General features: G+C 37.0%; 1 protein-coding gene across 3 annotated transcripts in view; it reads right to left on the bottom strand.

The window, feature by feature from the left end:
* Positions 1-15933, bottom strand: part of TSHR (thyroid stimulating hormone receptor) — a 44217-nt gene that overhangs the window by 15075 nt on the left and 13209 nt on the right. Inside the window, exons 2-7 of one of the 3 annotated variants that reach the window (XM_008505170.2) lie at positions 14638-14709; positions 10654-10728; positions 6734-6808; positions 5468-5542; positions 4213-4290; positions 3168-3236 (exon numbers count right to left, since the gene is read on the bottom strand). In XM_008505170.2, coding sequence (XP_008503392.1) covers positions 3168-3236; positions 4213-4290; positions 5468-5542; positions 6734-6808; positions 10654-10728; positions 14638-14709 — 444 coding nt within the window. The remainder of the gene's footprint in view (positions 1-3167; positions 3237-4212; positions 4291-5467; positions 5543-6733; positions 6809-10653; positions 10729-14637; positions 14710-15933) is intronic. The other 2 variants (XM_008505171.2, XM_008505172.2) reach the window with 2 other exon arrangements.

The raw sequence follows: 15933 nt of genomic DNA, 5'->3' as shown, positions 1-15933 counted from the left end.
CACCTATATCTGCATTGATTGTCTTGGGCTCCTAGAATTACCTCTACCTTTTAATAATGCAAAAGTGGTAGAAAGGCACACCGTGGGGTAGAAGGTAACCTTCAAGGCTCCCAAAATGTCTCCTGATTTATGGATGAAACATGGAGATTTTGAATGATTGTCAAAAATGAATTCTTGGTTTTGATTTTTTTTCCTTTTTTGTTTTCTTCCTTGAGGTGGTCATTCAAAACCCCTTCAGGTTCCATGGGGCTTGGAACAACCTGATCTAGTAGAAGGTGAACCTTGCCCATGGCAGGAGGGTTGGAAATAGAAGATCTTTCATGTCTCTTCCAACCCAAACCATTCTATGATTCTATGATTAAAATCTTTCACTTTTTTTCTCTTAGTTTCTTTTTGCTCCTAGTTTCATAAGGTCCAAAGGGCCTTGGATCAGATCCAGAGGGACAGATCTTTCACTTTGAGGAACCAGGTACTTCTCTGTACAGTGGTAAATAAACAGGCCTTCAAATTAGAAATCTCAGAATACAGAAATAAATAATTGCCTTTTCCATTAACTTAATAGTGCTGCTAGAAACAACAAATCTCTGAGCTTGCACTTAGCAAAACTGTACCTTATTTTGGCATATGGTAGTTATACTACTTCAGAAAATTAGTTTATAAATTTCAGTATAGTTTATCAAACAGATAAAAGCTTTACAAGTAATGCTCGGTTCCCTAGTTTGCTTTGTAATCTGGAGTAGTGCTTTGCTGCAAGTAAATGCAGCAATAATCCTATTTAATTAGGAGAAAACTATTTAGTATAAGTAACCTTTTTTACTGCTGGTAGGTCAAGCTCTGAAAGTAATCCTGTTTTTAGCTTTGTTACATTTTTTTGTTGGTTTTGTTTTTTTGTTTGGTTTAATTAGCTTAACCAGTGCATCGTAGCTGGGCTCTGGAAAGATTTGCTTGGAATTATACAGTATCTCAGGCTGGAAGGGACTGATAAGGATCATCAAGTCCAACTCATTGCTCCTTGCAGCAATACCTAAAAGTAAACCACACGACTAAGAGTAGAGTCCAGATGCTTCTTGAATTCTGACAGGCTTGGTGCCATGACCACTTCTCCGGGGGGTCTGTTCAAGTGACCAACCAGTGAAGAACCTTTTCATAATGTCCAATCTGAACTCCCCTTGATGCAGCTTCATTCCATTTCCTCCTGTCCTGTGGCTGATCACCAGCACCTGCCCCTCTGCCACTCCCCTGGGGAAGTTGTTGACTGCCATGAGGTCACCCCACATCCTTTTCTTCTCCAGTCTGAACAAACCAAGTAACCTCATCTGGTCCTTCTAAGTCTTGCCCTTAAGGCCTTTCACCATCTTGGTTGCCCTCCTCTGACACACTCTAATAGTCTGATGTTCTTCTTATATCAAGGCGTCCAAAACTACACACAGAACTCAGCATGGGGCCAGAAGTGCAGGGTGAAACAATCACATCCCTGTACCTGCCAGTTGTGGTGTGCTGGATGCACTCCAGACCATGGTTTGGCTCCCTGGACACACTGTTGGTTCATACTCAGTTCATCAATGTCATCAACCCAAACGCCCAGATCTCTCTCCACACATCTGCTCTTCAGCCTTTCATCCCCCAGTTTCCATGAATAACCAGGATTACTTCATCCCAGATGCAGAATGTGGCACCTGCTCTTCTTAGATTTCATAGTGTTGGTGATTGCCCAGTTCCCTTGTATATCCAGGTCTCTCTGTAAGGTCCTCTACCCTCAAGGTGTTAAAGAATACTGTAACACCCTTAAAGAATACTAATTATGAACTTTTTCTGAAAGTAAGCAAACAGTATCTGCAGAACTTAGTACATGTTTTCCACTTCTCTACTTCCCTCCAGTCCAATATAGCAGATGTCTAGGACTCCAACTCTTCTAAAACTACATTTTCACTTTAATTGCTATATTAGTAAGGACAATTCCAAGGAGGCCAGAAGCAATACCACTTGCAAACTTTCAGAGATGTAAAAAGAAAAATTCCTGCTAACTCATCTCCAACTTGTGTTTCATCAGGACAAGAAATGGAAGAGGCAGCATAGATCATGTGTTGGCTAAGGCTTAGGAAGGTTTCACGTACTGCATATGTAGCTTAGATTCAGTCAAGGCACTGGATTTATTTTGCCATATTTTATATCTTTTGATTTCTGTGGGCACTGGTACCAGGAGTATGTCATCAGTCCTTTCTAATATGGAAGTTCAAAGTAGCTGTACTAGTATGAGTAAAATAAGACCTAGGCCCTATCTTTAGTTTAACTCAAACCTTTTCAAAATTTAAGAAGTCTAGCTAGATTTTAAGGAAAAAAGAGCTGTTTGGAAACATTAAGACCATGTGACAGATGGTCTCATAGAACTCAAGACAAACTTAAAGTACTGGAAATAATCAAATCTACCATATGTCTCTGGTTATTTTTAAAGCTCAAGAGGAAGAAATCTCTTTACTCAAAAGACTGCCAGCTCGACTCTTCAGTCAAGCCTGTGTAGAACCAAAGTAATCTCTGCCAAACTGAACAGAGTTTCTGGAACTAACGTTTGTTCCATGTTAATGATTGAGGCAGATGATTTTGGGTATGGTATAAAATGGACATTCACTCACTAAGTATTAGTTTTCCAGAAACTACAGTAAGAAAGTGAAGAGAAAGCTGAAATGGTTGCTTCATGCTTTAAGATGTGCAACTTTCATGTCCAGTGGAAGTGACTGGTTCTTCTGAATTGCTTCCAACATCTTACACCACTACCTTTTTTTGTAGACAAACAATTTCTTTGAAAGGGCTGCTACCTTTATCAGCGCTACACTTACTAAAAAAAACTGTCTCATTAAGTAAAACATCTTAATCATGTTCCACATTCTCTTAGAAGTGTCACTGATCAAAAGAATACTTTTTTTTTTTTTTTTTGTAGCTTCAAAACAGAACAAAATTCACATTGGAATTGCTTGCCATGGTTTTATATCTGAGCTATAAATATACATACCAAATGAAAGCACACTGCAAAAGACATTAAGTGCCCCTTAAGTATCCTCTCTTTGCTCCTTAAAAATAATTAGAATAAGCTATGTATTTGAGAGCCCATAACAAACACAGAGTATTTATATTTTTTTTATTCTGATAGAAGAGAATGATTTGGTACTTACATAGCATCTAGATTTGTCCCATTAAATGCATGGCCTTGAATGCTTGTAAAACCATTATTGTAGAGCTTACTGCAAGATAAAAAAGTAAATTAGTCTATTTTGGGTTGCTTCAATACCTGCATACTCAACATCTTATGTATCATATTTCCTGGCAACAGCACACTTATGGATGGGTTAATTTTAACCTCTTGAAGAAGAAGCAGTTATAGTGCAAAGTCAAATAAATGCCCCATAGCATTCCTGAGTGTAGCAGAATCAAGAATGTCATGTGAGAGATGTGCCATCTTTACTTCTTTTTACTGTAAAGATAAAACTAGCCTAAAACACTTTGACTTTCCTCTCTCAAACAAAACCAAGGAAACATGATACTACAAGGACCAAGTAAAGAAGGCTAAAGGAACTAATACCTAGCAAAACAGGTATGATTTTACTGTAAGGCCTTCCTGAATTATTAGCATTCACTCTTTTGCTCCCTTGGAGCAATTAATTCTTTCACCTTCTGGTGTTCTTTCCCCTGGCTTAGGCCATTACTCATTACAGTCCTCTTCACTCCCCTTGGCCTTTTCTTGTGGCTCGCATTGACTATGACTTGCATAACTGAACTTTATATACCAATTTTCCTTCAAATACGATTTTTTTGACATTTACCACCCATTAGTTTTCACAGCATGTGCTGCTTAGGTTGCAAAAATGTGAGACACCTTGTTCTAACCATGCTGTAGTTTTCCAAAAGGAGAACTCTGAGCATTTCCCTTTTATTTTCTCCAGTATAACCATTCACTGGCATTAGTGTCACACAAAAGCAAAACAACTTTGATCAAGTCAGTTTAAAAATAAGCAGCAGGGCTGATTCAAATCACTGTTAAAGTGAGGATTTATGCAAACTAGCTTAGAAATATTAGCTGTCTGTGGTATTCCTCTCTTACAAACTACTAGAGACTGGGACAAGGATCTCTTTTTATAGTTCTATTTTTAAATATTTTACTGTATATTTAAGGGAGTGAAGCAAGGTAATTGCATTGTAACTTAAACTGGAATAACTTACAGAGTCAGAGATTCATTACAAAGCCCATGGAAAGCATTTGCAGGCACTGAAGTCAAGAAAGGATTATCTGCAATTTCACTGAAAAAGGAGACAAAACATCACAGTCAAACATCTGGCTCACAGAGCTACCTTAGAACAGTTTTATTGTTAATGGTTTTCTGCCCTGATAATACATAAAAATGTAGAACATTTGTTTAGTTTTTTCTAAGGCCAGAAGATACATGTGGCCTGACAAGAATCAAACATATTCCAGCATCCAGGGAATAAGTTTGTGAAGTAGATGGGTTTTATGGTCCTGCTGAGGTGTGTTGGCCTGCCTGACAACAGTGGTTATCAACACAGCTCCCTTGTCTCCCAAACCAGAAAATTAACAAAGTGGATAATGCTGCAGTGTCAACTGAGCTGTCCCAAATGACTTCTGAGCTGAGATCCTGCTCTCCAGATAAGCTCAGATAAGATATCAGATAATATATTATTCAGGACAGAGGCATTTCAGTTTACAGAACTGCATCTAGTACAAGTGAAATAACTTACCGTGTGATCTAACTTAATGGTTTTTCTCAACTCTTGGCCAAATTAATTTTTCACTATCTGTCATTTCCTAAATACCTTTTTTACTCACACTCTCCAGTCTTAATAATACTATGTATCTTCAGACCAAAAATCTGTTGTGGGAAAAGGGACACATTAAAACTGAAGGGATTTACTACAACTGAAGTGGAGAAAGGAGAGTGGAAAACGCTGGTTAGAAGCAAAGGATAGAGAAGAAGGAAGGCAGATAGCCACTGGAATTGATGATTCAACAATATGGGAACTCATTGAGGAGCAGTATCAGAAAATGCACAATATCAGCTCATGTGTTAGATGACTGCTGATGGGATGACTTCATGTTAGCAAGCTGTATGCAGAGTTAGGTCTACGTGTCACACTGTTCTGACTTTAGACTAATTCAGGTTGCCTTGCACAGCCATTACAATTTAAAAAAAAAAAAAGGAAAAGGCCTGTAGTAGAGGTTGTGTATCATGTGCTTTGGCTAATTCAAGATAAATGCTCTTGTATGTCCATGTCTCTCAGCAGGTCAAGTAGTGGTAGGTAGCCTGGGATTTTCCAGATTTGGTACTAAGGATCACTGAAATATAGCTGGAGGAAAAAGTGTTTTTGTCAGACCTATTTGGTAAAAAAACCCCTTCACTATATGTTTTCTTGTGATCTGAGAGTGATTGTATTCTAACAAGCTGTGAGGACAAATACTTACAGTAAGAAGTTTACATCAGATGAATAGATTTTGGTGAGGTCTGGAAATCTTTTGAGTCCAGTGTTAAAAATACCACTGAGAGAGAGAAGCAGCAGAATTACCTGTGCTGTAACACTGAACAACAACAATACATTTCAAACATTCAACAGTGCAGGATGGTTACTTCATCCTCTCTGTTGTCAATCAATTAACTTACAAAAAGTTGTCCAAAATATAAAGATACAAGAACAATTTAAAAAATTAAAATTACAGAATCTAAAAAATGGGAACATAGCTAAGACTGTGCAGAGGGAAGTAGTCTGTGATGTGGATTGGAAGAAAAAAAATTGTAACTCTGGATTCACTTGAGAATAAAGCTGCTTCAGACATTAGTCTGAACCCCAGTTCTGCTCTTTCATTGAGGCTAAGAGCTGTTCAAATACCTCTAAAAAGGGACACTGTCTTCAAATGTGAACACAGTTAATGTCCCCTATTTCTTAACTCCTGCAGGCTGGAAATTACTTAGGAAAATATAGTTCTCAATTTGAAAAGTCCTTGTCCTGAAAGAATTTTTTTTTTACTATTTTCTTTTTACTCCTTTTAGATCTCTAGGAAAAATCTGGAAAAATCTTTCCTCCTCACAGCTACCCCTACCACCACACACATAGAATCTTTTCTAGAGTATTCCACATGTTATTCAAAAGCCCAGAAATTATTTTTTCTCATATCTCTTTCCTACACTAAAATTTTAAAATTTCATGGTTTGGAATTCTGAGCTTCTCTTTAGCAATTTCATGAGAATACAAAGAATACTTCAGGATATCTTTCTGCCATAGAGGTCATATGGAAACAGTTGTCTGTAGATGGGTGTTTCACATTTAACTGACAGGTACACTTTAAAACCCTGTGTAAATATCTAATAAATGTGAAAGATGTATATATTTCTAATGTTTCCCTTCCCATCATTCCCTACAAAAATATAGCCAGTGAGCACATATCATAAGAAGAGAGCTAGCTGTGGAACCTTCCCAAGGAAACATCAGTGTATTTAATGGATAAGAAGAATGGGAAAATTACTGATGAATTTGTGACCATGTTTTCCTTTCTTGCAAAAGTAGTCAAAGTTTCAACCCTTACCATAGCTGGCTTTCTACTATCAAAATTAAGCAAAAGGAGGAACATTACAATCAGTTTCAAAATGAAGTTCAAAGGAAACAAAACTGCTGTACTATAAAGAGTCCTCAGTGACACCTAAGTGACATCTTGTTAGAGGTGCTAAATACTTACAGGTATTTCAAAAGTGGGAGGTTTGTAAAGGCATCTGGATCGATGTAATCCAAGTTTCGGAGATTTCGAATTTCACTGTAAGAAAGAGAGGAACATTACTACATTGATCACTAATACTTAATTATCATAATGGAGATCAGCACTGTTAAAATGGAATTTCAGAGAGCTAATCCCTGCAATGAACTTCTTTACTAGCCAGCATGAGCTCAGGGCTCCTGTACATTCTGAGCAAGTTTACATTGATGAATTTTAATCTGGATAGATGCAGTCCTGGAGACTGGCAAGTGTAAGCAGGGGAGAAAGAGAAATTTGAGATTTTATAATGGCTCCTTTTGTCTGCATGGTCCTAAAATCAAAGAAGTAGCCTGTGGTAATGGCTATTACTTTGAACATGTTGAGAATCATTAAGTACAACTTTCAGTACTTATCTTATAATTTGATGTCTTATTTTTCTGATTATTTCCTTCATGTCTCTAATAGTATTTTTTATTATTTTTCCTGTGTCTTTTACAGAAAGATCCAGAAGACAGGTCAGGCCAGGTCACTTAAATTAGCTCCATTCTGAGACTTGAAATGGACATATCATTTGCTGCATAGCCATGTCCAGCAGCACAGAAGGTAGTGTATCTCTTTGGTTTTTACTGATGCAAAATTTAACATAGACTTTGTTCCTTACATCTTCTGTCCACACATATGCCTTTAAATACTTATACACAGGTGACAGATTGGTCTGCAAGTGGCTTTTTACACTTCACATGTTGAAGAACCTGCTGATCATGGCTATGGCCATGCTGGGTGCTTTCCGTAGCTGAGTTGGTGGGGCTGCTGCCCTTCCAGCCACCATGACCATTGGCTGGCATCATGGCTTCCTCATTTTTATGGAAGGTTTGTCTCTGCCCTTAAGGAAATTTTCATCAGTCTTTATCATTCCTCTTTTTTACAGCAATAATTACTGTCAGCAGTCTGGCTACAGTAACCAGACAGTGCCAAAATTCCCTTTCTGGGCTTAGTACACCTACCAAATTTTAATCTTTTATGAAAAAAACCACACATGCCTACCCCATCATATACACACTTTTCCTTTTCTGGCCTCTTTGCTGCTCCAGAAAGGGATAGCCTTTTTTGCATGCTTCCCTCTTTTTCTTTACCTTAAATGAGCTCTGGACAATGTTCTTGTAAATTTGCTGGAAAAACTTTCATCCTTTCTTTGTATAGAAACCATATAGAAAGAATGGTGCCAGTCTTCTTCCTGAGGCTAGCTGGGGAGCAGTGAGCTGAGGGAAGGATGTAGATACAGATACTGAGACTTCAGCCTCTCTGTGTACTGTTGCACTGACAGAACAGTTCTCCTCCACCTTTAACATGTTCAGCTCTTCCTCTGATTATACCAACATTGCAGGGAGACAAGGATTTACCTTTTACTTGTGTGTTAAAGTGGTGTAATTGTTATACTACTGCTATTACAATGCTGTGTCCAACTGTTCTTCATTTCAGTTACTTTGAACAGTACTGTTTCTGTATTTAAAAGAAATCTTCTCAGTGTCAGGCTCTTGTTTCTCTCAAATTTGTTATGCACCTGACACACTCCCAACAGTGGAATTTGCTCTATAAACTTTAACTGACATGGCACTCAGACAAATAATTAAAAATGTACTATGTTCACAGTCAAACCACCACCTACCTGTCCATAAGCAGCAACTCAATTTTGCTTTTTAAAGAAATTCTTAAAAATCTTAAACACTCAAAGAACAAATGTGTAGCAAGTCACTTGATATTAAGTACTTTATCAAGACTGGAAAAAACTATGAATTTATGTTCAGTGGCAAAGATGTAAATATTAATTCTAGATAAAAATTGATTTAAATAAAACTATTTATAAAAACTCTTCAAATATTAACCTAATGAATTAAGGAGACATCACTCTGTCATATAACTTCTAGAAAGGTTAATATGAATTTATTAGCATTCTAAAAAAAGCACAAACATATTTACTTGGCTTCTAAATTTAATTGACCAGCCACATCTTTCATACCTGCCTTGCAATATTGACACATTCTTGAGTTTGTTCAAGACTAGAATTCAGAAACTGCAAATCTGTCCATAGAGTCTCAATATAGTCACTTTATGTTGAGATACCTATGAAGAGTAAGAATATCCAGGTCAGCATTTCTGGAATGTTTTAAATCAGCCTTTTTTTTTTTTTTTTTTTCCTTGTAGTGCCTTGGGACCATTTTCTGCCTTCTTAAATTTATTTTGTCTATAGCTTCCTTGTCTTCTGTCATTTATATATACACTTCCCTGCTTCATTCTCCTCCTACAGCCAAACCAACATGTTATTTCTTCTGCATGCTCCTGTCAACCTGCTAGCACCAGAAAACTCTTAGGATTTTTCAGTCTATTCCCTACCTCCAAACTGAAGGTTTTAACAAGATTTATCTGCACAGCACTTGCGCCAGTGCTCTGAAATTCACTGCAGGTATACAGCATTGCCCACAAATCTCTTCAGTCTCTTCTCAGTTGCTTCTCAGGTATTTCCATCAAATCACCTCTCTGCTGCCCTGGCCCTTGGCTCCAGCTCACTGCAGCTCACAGCAGAGATGGAGAGTGGTCCTTCACCTGCTCTCCAAATCATGTCATGTATAGGAGGGTAAGGCACAGTTTTTGGAGTGAGGAGGAGAAGGGAGTAGGGATAAATCAGAGGAGAGTAAGCAGGGACACAGAGACAGGGAAAAGATTGAATGATTTTTCTGCAGTTCTTTCCAAAGGAATGTTTTCCTGAGAAATACTACCCTAATTACAAAAGCTTTTTATTTTGTGTCATGCTACTAGTAAGACAAGTATGCAGAGACATTGACTGATAATCAGACACTTTCAAAATTATATCTAGAAAAAAAAAGTAATTATGGCATTGTATGGGTGCTGAATTTGTTAACATGTTAAGTTTGTCTCACAGACATCCTTAAAAAAGGTAGAGACAAAAAGAAGGCACAAAATAATCTGTAACTTATATCTCTTGAAACAACCATAAAAGGTGTATCTGCCTCTGGCTTGTCTTCTTTCTGAACTCAGGAGTCTTTCCTCTCTGACAAAGTTTTCTAAATCTGTAATGATTGACAGTGGGGCCTCTGCAAACACAAACCTTCTCTGAAAAATGCCAAACTGCAGCTCATCTGAGCTTCTCAGCACTGGCACACTTCCCACTCCCTTAGATAAATCACTCATGAAGACATGGCAGAGTACCAGGAGCAGACTGGATCCTGAGAAGCTTTGTTCAATACATTATTTTCTCATTTTGACAGGGTGCTGCTGAATGATCGGGACTCCCTGGATGCAGGTATCTGACCACTTTTGTAACTACCCTAGTGCATCATTTAATGAGGACTGGTGAGAACAAAGAGGTATAAAAACACTCCCCAGAAGCCTTTGTCCATAATATTCCTATTTAGTAACCAGAGAAACACTCTTCATTTTACTAGCACACTTCCAGAACAAGTACCTATTATTCTTCATGTCTCCAGTTAGTATATTTTGCCCTGTGTTTTGGTCTTTTAATTTTATTTCTGGTGCTTGTATTACTATTTTACACTTACATTCAGTAATTTGACAGAAGTAATTCATAGTTTTTAGTTCATGTCAATTTGCTATCAAGCTCATAATATAGTCCTATACATTTTTCACTACACTTTTTTATACTCCTCTGAGAGGATACAGAAGAGCAAGGGACCAAAAAGATGTAGGGAAAGAAAGCACAAGTCAGAGAAGAGACTGACTCCATGTTATGGAGAAAGGAAATGAGAGAAGGAATATTTAGCTATAAAGAAGTTAAGAACGACAATTCAAACTTCAATATGTGTATTATTACAATAAATCCCCCAGATTTATTTTATCACTGTATTCATTTATTTAATAACAGTACTTACATATGAGTTACTTTAGTTAAACTGTTGAAGGAATGGGCTTCCAGACTCTGAAGGGTTTCATCTATGGAGATGTAGCTAAACACCAGCAAACAGAAAAAGAAACAAGTCTCACACTTTGGCAAGCCATGGCTAATGCCCATCATGCATTTTCCTCTCATTCTTTTTCTCATCCAACTGCCATGACACTGCCAGACACGCTGAAGGAGGAGATTTTAACAGGATTTTTGACACCTTAGGTGCACACTGCATTGAAAAGTAATGTTAAATAACAAGCAAACAAAAACCAAATAAAACCAAAAAATGAACAAACAAAAAAACCAAATCAACCACAACAGTGCTAGAAAGCAGCAAAGGCAAACATCTCTATTTCAGAATTTTATTCTTCCCTTTTCTCTATTTCAGGTCACCTTGGTGTTCTCTAAGGGGAATCAAGTCCTCAGGTAACTGGGAATACCTCTCTACACTGAAGAATTATGAAAGACAGAAACAAATATGGTTCTTGGGAAATTACTGCACGAAGTGTTGCAGTTTCTCTTGAGTAAAACAGATCATAAGGGCAACTAACACTTTGTGCTCTAACCATGAACTTAAAGAGAAAATCTACCCATACAGTGAATGCTGTAAAGGCTGCATGGAGTAATGTGGTTCAGAAGGAAAACCAGACAGAAAGCTGAAAAAATATTTATTTGCATGCAGGTTAGACTGAGTTGCATTTGTACTGCTGGTGATCTACTGAACAGGATGAGAAAATATCTCTGCAGTGTCTCTGTACCATCACTAGGAGAATGATAACACTGGAACTCCTGTTAATGACTTTGAAGTGTGAATGAAGTTGCAATACCACCAAGTAGTGCAGATTTTCAGAGTAACTGATGCTACTACTTGGGTTAAATGGTCAGATTATAGTTTTCAAAATATGTCTTAGTTTTCAAGTATTTTTCTTTAATGCTAGAATAGCATTTGAAAGATGTATTCTTGTATTATATTTTCTTCTCTAATCATATTTTATGTCATCTTTCTAATCTATAGATCTTTAAAATTCATCGAAATGCCTGGTATTGTCTTCATATTTATTCTTTTTAAAATATTTAAGTACTACCATTTGATACTCTTGATCAAAGTTGCTGACTCAGTTTTTAATATTTTGCACATACTTTCAGCAACTTGATAATTATTTTAAATGCACAAAATTAAGGCAACTAGAAGAGTCCTATACATTTCATATGTCAAAGTAAGATAAAATGTAATAACAAAGAGACTTGATCATATGCCTTTCCTCCTTTTTAATCAGAAGACTTGCAAGGACCTAGAATCGTGCTTAACTTTAAAAAATTCCAATTGGTATTTTACACTGACTCTAATAGATTTGTGTTGCTTAAACAAAGCAGAGACAATTTTTAATATTCTTCCCATTTTTTCCAATAACAGTATTACAAAGAACACTAATAACTAGAAAATTAAAATATGATCTTAAAGCCCAGGAAGGCTTTTTAATAGAAGCAGTTATGATTCAAATTTTTATTTTCTGTGGAAATTTTAAAGATGATAAATATTTATTTCAATGGATATTAAAAAATATTTAACATGTTTTAAGAAGTTGGAAAGAATGGTTTGTGACCAATGCATGCTTTAAGAACCAGCATAAGCTAATATCACTAACTGCTCTCAGGAAATTTAAGTCCTCTCCAAACTGGAGCTAATATCATATTTTCTGAACTAAATTTAACTATACTAATATGAGATTTACTTCTTATTGGTCACTTTGGAGACATATTCAACAGTGTTTGAAAAGATACCAGAAAACAGAAAAACCTTTGGGCTCTCGTTGTGAGCACAAAATATAGAATTTAATAGTATGTTGAATGTAAGAAATAAAAATCATAGTAATGAGAACAGGAAGGACTTGGAAAGCTTGCTTAAATTCCCATTTTGAAGGCATCTTACAATTCAGCACCTCCTCTCCCTACCAGCTGTATTTAATTTGCAGGATTTCAAAATGTCTTCAACACCCATTGCAAACACAGTCATAGCTTAAACACCAAATGCACAGCTTCAGAGAAAGTCTGTTTCCAGGTAACACTTTAATTACCATTGCCCATTCCAAAAAAGAGCCAGAGAAAAAGCTCTGTGTGGAAAAGTGCTCTGCATGGGGCTGCTGGCAGAGAGCAGTGTGCAATGTGAGGATGATTCCATGTGTGGAGAAGCTGTGGAGAAAACTGCTCCAGGACCTACAGGCCTGGTATCTGTGAGGTACTGATGGATGTGACCACAAAGTCATGGTTGGACTTGATGATCCAAGAGGTCAACCCAACACCACCGTGCCAACTAAAACAAGTCCTGAAGTGCCACATCTACATATTTTGTGAACACCTCGAGGGATGGTGACTCCACCAGTTCCCTGGGCAGCCTGCTCCAATGCCTGACCAAATTTCACTTGCACCCAAATACCTTACAAAGCTTTTGTTTTTTTTCAGTGCACTGTCGCATTTCAGACAGGAATTAACTTTGCACTTGAACAATTCCTTGAAATGCATTTTACTTCATTCCTGTGACAAAGCAGCACAGGGAAACAATCTCTGCTTCTGGCTACCATGAGTACATGTACTCATTTAAGAGAAAATATGTCTCAAATTGTTGTTTGAACAAGGTTCATGAAAAGGACAACTAAATTTTCCATTCAGTATAGAGGAAAAAAGGGTTTATTTGTAGAAACTATATACTAGGAACCATGCAGCAAAATGAAGTGTTATATGTGGAACAGTAAACATAGGCTCTATCACCTTACTGAAACTTCAGACCATTTTCTAGATGAGCTTAAAAAGCAAGAAATGATGGGATAATTTTCATTGCTGATGGAAATTAGGGGCTGGGAGAGACGAATTAGAGTTGTGGTACATTAGAGGCCAAGACATGCAAACAAGAGCTGTAGCTAAAATACGAGTACTGGTTTCTTAACCCAAAGTTTATGTCAAGAAGGTGGGAGTTTGTGATTTAAAGTAGTAGTAATGCTACAAAAAAAACCAGAAGGGCATTGACACTACTAAAATTAAAATTGCTGTCTATTTTTCATATGTCTTTTAAAATTAATAAGAAAAGTAAAAATTGGTATTCCAAAAAGCACTGCACAGCAGGAGAGTGTAACTCTACTGCATCAGGTCATGGTATTAGGTAGATTATGGCTATAAAACTCCATATTCAGATTCTCTCCTTAAAGAATAATTTGGAGTAGATCATAGAATCATAGAATTACAAAATGGTTAGGTTGGGAGGCACCTTAATGATCATCTAGTTCCAAACCCCCTGCCATAGGCAGGGACACCTCCCCCTAGACCATGTTGCCCAAAGCCACATCCAACCTGGCCTTGAACACTTCCAGGGATGGTGCAGCCAAAACTTGCCTGAGCATCCTGATCCAGATGTTGACATGAGGCAAATCGGTTGAAGCTGCTGGTTGTGCATTTACAGATTGCATCCATGCATTTGTTTTTCAACAAGGGAAGTTATATGATAGAGGCCCCTCTCACATCACACAAATACCAATGTTTTGGTGAAAGTTCATCTGTAGTCTAGAAATGCCAGAGGGTCTCCAATGACATGAGTTGAAAAATCATGCTTAGAGCTGGAAACAAATTTTTAACCAGGACCGGCAAGAAAATATTAATTTGTTATGAATTAAATAATTTCTCCTATCTTCCAAACTGAATAAGCAAAAATAATTAAAACATGATTTATAGTCTTATTTAATATATCTACTTCAATAAAGGTGTGCTCTTATCCAAAAATGCCTAGTATGCCTTCCTAGAGCTGGTTCAGGTTGTAAGCAGTGGGATGATTACTTGCAGTTCTAAAATGCAAGTGGTGAGATAGCAAAGGTGCAAGAATATTTTCATTTCAGAAGATTTTATGCCCACAGATAGAATTTTGGAGAAGGGAAGTGATTTTCTATAAAGGAGCTAAAAGAATAATACCAGAAACAGAACTTACATCCTAGAGATGTTGGGGAGATTGGAAAAAGCATCACTTGGAATTGTTCTTAGATGAGTCTCCAAAAACGTCCTGTAGAAAGAAAAGTTTGACAGTTAACATCCTATGGTAAGTACAATTTGATATTAGAAAGTCTTACACAATTCCACCTCTGCTCTAGTATTTCTAGTTTTATCTTCCCTTTTCCCAGTGTTTCCATCTTTGCCTCATTTCTTTTCCTATTTCATTATATGGCTCGGTTTGCTCTGTGTGCTTGCTCAGACTAAATTACAACCTAGTGCATGATCTCACCTAGGAACTCAGAATTCAGTGGTACTGATGGCCCTTCCAAAACTCCATAGTACGATCACCAGACATATTTGTCCACGGAAGTTAATGTAGCATTAAGAGTACAAGCATTCTTTAATCATTTCAGGCTCCACAAAGATATCCCATCTCTCATTCTGAGCAAGAATTTCAGGTATACCAGCCAAAATTGAATTAGAGCAATTGCATTCTACTTCCAGAGAATTCTCCATGTAGTTGGTAATAAATGTAACATTCCTCCTCTCTAACCCATTGATGTGGGGATGGCAGGTACATTGTTATTTTTTAGTTTAAGACTAGTTAAAGATCACTTTGATAGAGAATAGAATTATGTATCTTACCCATCTGCAAGAGATTTTCAGAAAAAAAAAAAGGCAATATTTAAGGAAGACACTTATCAACAGGCAAGTTCTTAACAGAATGGATCTCTAGCAGACTGACTCCTCAAAAAAAGGAGGGAATGCTTTGGAAAATTAGCCTATAATGTCTGGTAAACTTACAGTTAAAACCTGTCAATGCTGGATGAGGTAATCTTTGTTTTTTCAGTACATCTGGGAGTACAGTTGCACAATTTATAGTCAAGGAATAGCCTGAAGAAAAATCAAGAATAAATAGTAATCTTTTCCCATAGCTGCTGTTTAAGAACAGTTCAGTAGAAAGAAATAAACAAATTAGGATTATTTCCTACTTCTGTCTTCTGTTTCATAAGGTGAAGTAGCTGATTATAGTAATTATATTTGATTTACGCAGACAAAAATATCATCATCATCTGAAGATCTATCAGCCTTCTCGAATGTACACACAAGAAATAAAAATAACTGTAGAAATTCTTTAAAATTCCATCTTGAGTCAAAATATAAATTAAGAAACTGTACATTCCTGAGGTCCCAGGGGAAGGCTCTGAAAGTCTATTTCCCAAGTATACCTCCCCTACTACGTATACTTGTATGACAGTGAACAACAACCTAAAAGACTTCCATATGTCCAGCA

Source organism: Calypte anna, chromosome 5A, assembly GCF_003957555.1.
Source record: "Calypte anna isolate BGI_N300 chromosome 5A, bCalAnn1_v1.p, whole genome shotgun sequence".
Taxonomy (NCBI): Eukaryota; Metazoa; Chordata; class Aves; order Apodiformes; family Trochilidae; genus Calypte; species Calypte anna.
The sequence above is the reverse complement of the archived record's forward strand: the minus strand, read 5'-3'. Positions and strand labels throughout refer to the sequence as shown.